Source organism: Camellia sinensis, chromosome 7 (genome assembly GCF_055761805.1).
Source record: "Camellia sinensis isolate YWXY chromosome 7, ASM5576180v1, whole genome shotgun sequence".
In the NCBI taxonomy this organism is placed as follows: Eukaryota; Viridiplantae; Streptophyta; class Magnoliopsida; order Ericales; family Theaceae; genus Camellia; species Camellia sinensis.
The window spans coordinates 56,403,348-56,410,655 of record NC_138967.1 but is presented as its reverse complement, the minus strand read 5'-3'; the positions used below and the strand labels follow the sequence as shown (position 1 = coordinate 56,410,655).

The 7,308-nt window shown below is 33.2% G+C and overlaps 1 protein-coding gene and 1 long non-coding RNA gene across 2 annotated transcripts; one reads left to right on the top strand and one right to left on the bottom strand.

Moving 5' to 3' along the window:
* Nucleotides 1–1,195: 1,195 nt before the first annotated feature.
* Nucleotides 1,196–1,838, bottom strand: LOC145794663 (uncharacterized). The gene is made up of 2 exons (XR_014334596.1): nucleotides 1,758–1,838; nucleotides 1,196–1,624 (listed from the first exon to the last, which is right to left on the bottom strand). It is a non-coding gene; the product is annotated as an uncharacterized LOC145794663 (long non-coding RNA).
* A 448-nt stretch (nucleotides 1,839–2,286) lies between these two features.
* LOC114304635 (thioredoxin H-type) lies at nucleotides 2,287–3,157 on the top strand. The gene is made up of 3 exons (XM_028249778.2): nucleotides 2,287–2,547; nucleotides 2,663–2,785; nucleotides 2,885–3,157. Exons 1-3 carry the CDS (start codon nucleotides 2,404–2,406, stop codon nucleotides 3,029–3,031), a joined length of 414 nt encoding a protein of 137 aa, XP_028105579.1. The 5' UTR covers nucleotides 2,287–2,403; the 3' UTR covers nucleotides 3,032–3,157.
* Nucleotides 3,158–7,308: the final 4,151 nt, after the last annotated feature.

The window sequence follows — 7,308 nt, the reverse complement described above, 5'->3', positions numbered from 1 at the left end:
TGAATTGAGTCCACATTTAGAACAAAGTTGATCTGCATTAGAAAATTCACCACTTTGTTCACAGACATCAATGGGGAAAAATCTGAATACTTTTTAATTTGGTGGTACCTGGAATTGATTCCATAAGTACTGAGGCCAATTTTCTATTTTTTTTTTTTTTTTTAAAAAAAATTAAGAAATTGTTAGTTATTATGTTCACAAACTATTCACCTGTAGTTTTGCTTATTGTTGCATTGCTTATTTTTTCAGTTCAATAAGAGACATGCTCACCATTTGTGAAGAAGAACAAAACTATCATACATCCTAGAGAGGTATGACCTATGCACATATACTGTCTGCCTTATTATTTTTATTCAAATGTTCAGACATGAATCAACAAAGTTATTAGACTGTTAAGTTCTTATCCAATGGATATAAGAAATGGATTTTTTTTTTTTTGGGGGGGGGGGGATAAATAGATCTAAGAAATGGATTACAATAACCACTACATGTGCATATACTGGAATTGAATATTTCCAACATGGGTAAATTCTCTCTAATTTATGATTTTATAATTTTATTTTATTTTTCCAGTTTCACTACAAAAAAATTGACTTTTTGCGACGGTAAAATACCGTCGCTAATACTCCTAATGCCGTCGCTAATACTTTTTGCGACGGCAAAATGACTTTTTGCGACGGCAAGAGGGGGTCGCAACTGCAGGGGTTGCAAAAGAGTTTTTGCGACGGTAAGTGCTGTCGCTAATGTTTTGCGACGGCATTTTTTACCTTTTTGCGACGGCACCGTGCAGTCGCTAATAATTTGAAATTTCTTGACTTTTTTGCGACGACCCTATTTTACCGTCGCTAAAAATGTTATTTGAGACGGCAAAAAATACCGTCACTAATAGTCTTTTTTTTTTAAAAAAAACACTATTTTTTGCGACGGTGTGGTGCCGTCGCAGAAAGTATAAAAAATATGAAATTTTCTATTTTTTGCGACAGTGTAATGCCGTTGCAAAAAATATTAAAAAATAATAAAATTTTTATTTTAAATAATAAAATTTCTATTTTTTGTGACAGTATAATGTCGTCTCAAAAAATAAAACCTATAACAAAATTAATAAAAATATTAAAATTTTCTATTTTTTCCGACGGTGGTACCGTCTCTCACTCTTTAAGAACTGATTATTTACATTCCATTCACAAAAATATCATAACAGAAAATAAAAATAAAAATTGATCAAACCATCAAATTCAATATTTTACAAAGAATAATTAAACTGTACATGTTCATAAAAGCATATTTAAATTATAAAATTCACCCAAATCCTAAAAAAAAATAAAATAATAAAATAAAATCTAAAATTCACCATTATTTTCCATTTATTTAAAAAGGCCTACAATGAGAACTTTCGCTTTTGGAGATTATAGGGCAGCCCAAATCCAAGCATTCAAAACAAACAATAAGTCTTTCGAAAGGGAAAAATATAAACATGTAGAGGATATTGCTGATCCTGTTGGTGGTGGTGCCGCCACTGAGTCACTGCTAACTCCGGTCTCGGTTGTTGAATTCAAGGCCGAGGCTGGCTGATCCTGCCCATTTTCCCCTTTGGTGAATGTTGTAGTTGAAGCCAATGGCAGTCCTGCAACATATAATATATAATTTTTCTTTAAGTTCACACCTCAATCAATTTAAACTACTTACAGGCCAAAGGAAAGACAAATGTCACAACCTTTGGTGAAATAAATTCTCTTAACTCATAAGCCTCAACAAACCTTTGGGAGGGGAATGCGGGAAGTCATGAGACAATATCAATTTCATGCGGAAAACACCATTCTCGTAGGGAGTTCCAGTTGCAAGGTTGATATTTGGTCAGTCTAAAAAATAAATACCTTTAATGATCATACAAGGTTTGAGAACAATAGATATTCGATAAAACTTGTGATTTCTGAGATTGAAAACGATAAAAATGAAGATTAGTACCTGTATAGTCGTGTTGTCAATTGGAAGGCACTTCAATAGCAAAATCAATAACAACTCTCTTAAAAACACTTCCATAATTTTTTAATGCAAAAACACACGTAACTTAACATTTAGGTGTGTAAACCTTTATAGAAGAGCACCTTGTCACTTTTGTTTATATCATTTTGTTTTAATATAAATTTGGAGAGACACTCCAAATTAAACTTCAACCGTTAAAAAATAAAAGGACCAATGTCAATGACAAGAATCCTGTGCTCCACTTCATATTTTAAAAACAGTTCACATTTAAAACTTCTCTACTCTCCACTATCATCAATTCTATATAAAGAGCTTTCCCACCAACTATCAAACTCCAAGCCAAAAACCTTCTGTCAAAAGATCAAATTCAGTGACAACAACAAGAGAGAGCTTCGTTCAAAGTTTCAATTTCCTTCTACAATGCAGCATGTTAGAAGATCGTCGTCGACGTCGTCATTGGTGTCGATGCAGACTTCATCAATGAGAACTTCTCAAGTTCTTGCATTCCATTCCCCATCAAAATGGAAAGCCCATTTTGAAGCCTCCAAAGCAACTTCCAAACTGGTAATTAACCACCCATTCAACTTCTCTTTTTTTTTTCATCTGAAATTTACAATCAAATCTTGTTTTTGGGTCTGCTAATCTCTTTATTTTTGGGGGGTTTTGTTTTGAAATGAAGATGGTTATTTACTTCACTGCCTCATGGTGTGTGCCTTGTCGCTTCATGGAACCAGCCATTGATGAGTTTGCTGCTAAATACACAGAAGTTGAGTTCATCAAGATAGATGTGGATGAGTTAATGGTATTTCTCTTTAAATTGCCTCTCTCTCTCTCTCTCTCTCTCTCTCTCTCTCTCTGAAAAATGAAGTGCTGCTAATAGGTATGAACGAATGAATTGCAGGATGTGTCTCAAGAATATGGGGTGCAGGCAATGCCGACATTCATATTAATAAAGAAAGGGAGAGTAGTTGACAAGGTTACAGGAGTCAGAAAGGAAGAGCTTCAGAATAAGATTGAGAAAAACAGGGCTTACCATTATTGTTCTTAAAAAATTGTAACAATCATCTTCACCTTCATCTACATTCTACAAGAATCATGATGATACTCGCCAGCTACACGGTGTTTAAATTACATGTAATAGAATGCACTATAAATGACATTGCAATCCTCTACATTAAATCAATGTCCCTTACTACACAAAAGCCAAGTGAAGAGAACAAGAGGAACATCCAAGTCACTGGATAATAGTAGGATTTTAATTTTCTGAATAAATCATACATACACATAAACACATATGTATAAATTAGAAAAGCGAGAGTAATGATTAAAAAGAAAATCCTTAAAAATTAAATTGACATATTAAGGCTAAATATTAATCTTAAAAAGCTTCATTTTGCAAGACGTAACTTAAAATGAAAATATTCTACTAAACAACTTAAATATCAAAATGCAATGCTTATGACAACTTTTAACGATTTTACCAAGAAAGATGATTAGAAAAATGTAATTGGCCCTCTAAATTTTTTATACATTGCTAATGTAATTTTTTTTCTTAAATAATATAAATGCATATAAATTAAAAAATTAGTTTGAGATAATTTTTTATAAAAATAATTTTAATAGTTCAATGCGAAAATTTTAGAAAATTTGAATGAATAAATACGAGTTGTAAAAAATAATTTGATTTTTCAACCATATAATCTTATTTCAATCTTCAATAATTTATATAGTATATATACGTGTAGAATTATTTGTGTTACCTTATGGTGAGGATGCAGTTAAGATCAAGTTAGACCAATCTAATATTTGGGTAAACTCTTCTTAATCCAGCCAACTATAAAGCCAATCTTATGGTTCAAATTATAGGCCACTATTTTAATTTTTTAATTGTAAATAATTTTGTTCAAATGTTTCTATAATTTAAAATATATATATATATATATATCTTTATATAAAATAATTTAATCAGGATAGGCCATAGAGTTACTATTTTTGCTTACTTTCTAATTTGTACTTCAAAATCAAACTATTTTATTAGTCAATTATTAATTTATGAATAAAAACCCTGATCTAGAATTGATTTTTTTTCGGACCAAACTATTTAGACTTGAGAGACTGCTCAACCATAGTTTAAATTTTTTTTCTTCCATTTTCAAAAGTAATGCAGTTTAATAAAATTTGGAAAAAAAAATTAAGGATCAGGCAAGAAAAAAAATATTAGAATTAGAATCAACCAACATATAAATTACTAAAACATGAAATCAATCAACCAAAATATTAGAATTCTTTGATATATTGAGTCTGAAACTATAAATATAATTACCCAGTCTGACATCCATCACCATTCATGTTCATACAAACATAATCTTCACTAAGGAGAGATCAAAAGAAGCAGGGTTACATACCTGAGAAGAGTTCAGATCATTCTTCTTGCACATAAAACTCAAAGCTGCTCCTCCGATGCTGCTCCGACGCTGCTGCTGCTCCGATGCTGCTCCTCCGACGACACTGCTCCGACGACACTGCTCCGACGCTACTCCTCCGCCGCTGGCCGTGGGGTAGGGATTGAGATTGGGGATTTGTGGGTTTGTGGGTTTGACATTGGGGATTTTGGGGGGGAGGGGGGGTAGTGATTTTTGGGTTTGAGATTGCGAATTTGTGGGTATGAGATTAGGGATTTGGGGGGGGGCGGGGTAGGGATTTTTGGGTTTGGGGTTTGAGATTGGAGATTTGGGGCGGCGGGGGCGGGCGGGAATGGGAAAAAAAGGGGCGGTGAGATTAGGGATTTGGGGGGGCGGGGTAGGGATTTTTGGGTTTGGGGTTTGAGAAAAAAAATGGGCGGTAATAAAAAATAAGAAAATATTTTTTTTTAGTCACAAATGAAATTTAAATAATAAAATAATATCATTAATTTTTTTTTTTTTTGTGACGGGGTTATCGTCGTCAAAAAATTTTATTTTTTGTTAAAATATATATATTTTTGTAGTTAATGAATTTTTTTAATTTTTTTTAGTTACTAAGATTGAAAAATTATTTGTTTCATTTTTAATTTAATGAAAAAAATATTATTATTTTTTATTTGGTAGAAGTAGGGGTAATATTTTAATGAAAAATATTTTTCACTAAAATAAAAATTAATTTTCTGTAGTTAATGAAAAATATTTTTCTGTGGCCTATTTTTTTGGGTTACTAAAAATCACGATCTAATTTTTTATGGTAGAGGAAATTGAGTGGCAATAGTGGTGGTGGTGGTGGTGGTGATGGTGATAGCGAAAGAAATTAGTGGTGAAATTGTGGTCGTGGTAGTGTAAATGGAGTGGCAGGGGTGAAAAAGAGGGAATGGTAGTAGTAGTGGCAGTAGTGGTAGTGGTAGTAGTGGAGTGGTGGCGATGGTAGTAGTAATGGTGAAGTGGCGACAGTGGAAGTAGTGGTGGTGGTGGAATGGTGTTTGCAATAGTGGTAAAGGTGGTAAAAGAGATGGGTGGTGAGAGAGAGAAATGAGTGAGAGACAGATAGAAGAGAGAGAGGAGAGAGACAGAGTGATGAGCGAGAAAGAGATAAAGTGGTCGCTAAAAGTGCATTTTCTTGTAGTGGATCGATAAATCGAGAGGGAGCTCAGTAAATAGAGAAGACGAGAGTGAGAAAGTGAGCAACGCAAACACAGTAGGAGAGAGAGAGAGAGAGAGTGAGAGACCGAAAATAGACATAGAGAGAAAAGAGATGGACGAGAGAGACAGAGAGAGATAGAGAAAAGAGAGATGAGCGAGAGAGATAGAAAAAGATGAGAGATGAGAGAGATAGAGAGAAGAGAGATGAGCGAGAGAGATAAAGAGAAGAGAGATGAGCAAAAGAGATAGAGAGAAAATAAATGAGAAAAGAGATGAGAGAAGAGATAGATGAATGAGAGATACACAGAGAGAAAGACAGATAGACAGACAGACAGACAGAGAAGAGTAATGAGTAAGAGAGAGAAAGAGTGATGAGTGAGAAAGAGACAGGGAGAGAGAGATAGACAGAAAAAGAGATAGAGAGAAAAAGAGAGAGAGAGAGATAGAGATAGAGATAGAGGGAAAGATAGAAAAAAAGAGAGAAACAAGAGATGAGCGAAAGATAGACAAAAACAGAAAGAAATAGAGCGAAAAGAGATGAGCAAGAGAGAGACACAGAAAAGGAAAGAGACAGAGAGATAAGAGAAATGGGCGAGAGAGATAGAAAGATAAGAGAGAGAGAGAAAAGAAATGAGACAGATAGAGAGAAGAGAGATGAGCGAGAGAGACAGAGAGAGAAAACAGATGAGAGAGATAGAGAGAAGAGAGATAGGCGAGAGACACGGAGAGAAAATGAGAGAGAAACAGACAGACAGAGAGAGAAGAGTGATGAGTGAAAGAGATAAAGAGAAGAGAGAGAGATAGAGGCAGAGAGACATGAAGATGAAAAAATGAATGAAAAGAGAAATGTTACATCAAAAGAGTAAGAAGACATTGTTTTTTTAAATTTTTTTGTGAAAGAAAAAAGTACTAGAATTTATTCAAACCATTTTGTGACTGTATATATATGAAGCTGTCTCAAAACCACAATCACTATGCTAGGTTAGAGTTTTTCAAAAACTCTTTTGAGAAAATTATACTTTCTTGTTTTCCGTGTTATATTGTTTTTACTGAATTTTTTAAATATTTTAAGTATTTTTTTTTAATTTTTAGACACGCCTAATATAAATACACCTAAAAATTAAAAAAAATTGTAAATTTTTTTTTAAAAAAATTCACTAAATACCAAAAATACAATACATTTTTTTTTTTGTATTTTTATGTATTTATTAATTTTTAAAAATATTTTTTCATAATTTTTTTTAGATACATCTAAGTAAGGTGCATCTAAAAAAAATATTTAAAATTTTAAAAATATTCACTAAAAATTAAAAAAAAAAACACGAAAGTCACTTTTTGCGACGGCAGAAAATGCCATCTCAAAAAAGCAGAGTATTTGCGACGACACCATTTGCCGTCTCAAAAAAGCAGAGCATTTGCGACGACACAATTTGCCGTCTCAAAAAAATAGAGTATTTGCGACGGTAGAAAATACCGTCGCAAATGCTCTCATTTTTTGAGACGGCAAATTGTGCCGTTGCAAATGCTCTGTTTTTTTGAGACGGCAAATGGTGCCGTCGCAAATACTTTGCTTTTTTGAGACGGCATTTTTTGCCGTCGCAAAAAGTGACTTTTTGAGACGGCAAGTGTGCCGTCGCAAATAGTCCCGTCTCATATACCCACATTTCTTGTAGTGTTTCTTTTATTTTTCAGCATCTATATCTACATGTTTAATTAA

Excerpts from the sequence above, each read along its gene's own strand:
- LOC114304635 (XM_028249778.2), top strand. The coding sequence starts at position 2,404 with ATGCAGCATGTTAGAAGATCGTCGTCGACGTCGTCATTGGTGTCGATG. Across the intron at positions 2,548-2,662 it reads CCAAAGCAACTTCCAAACTG|ATGGTTATTTACTTCACTGC; the intron begins GTAATTAACCAC and ends TTTGAAATGAAG. Across the intron at positions 2,786-2,884 it reads TAGATGTGGATGAGTTAATG|GATGTGTCTCAAGAATATGG; the intron begins GTATTTCTCTTT and ends AATGAATTGCAG.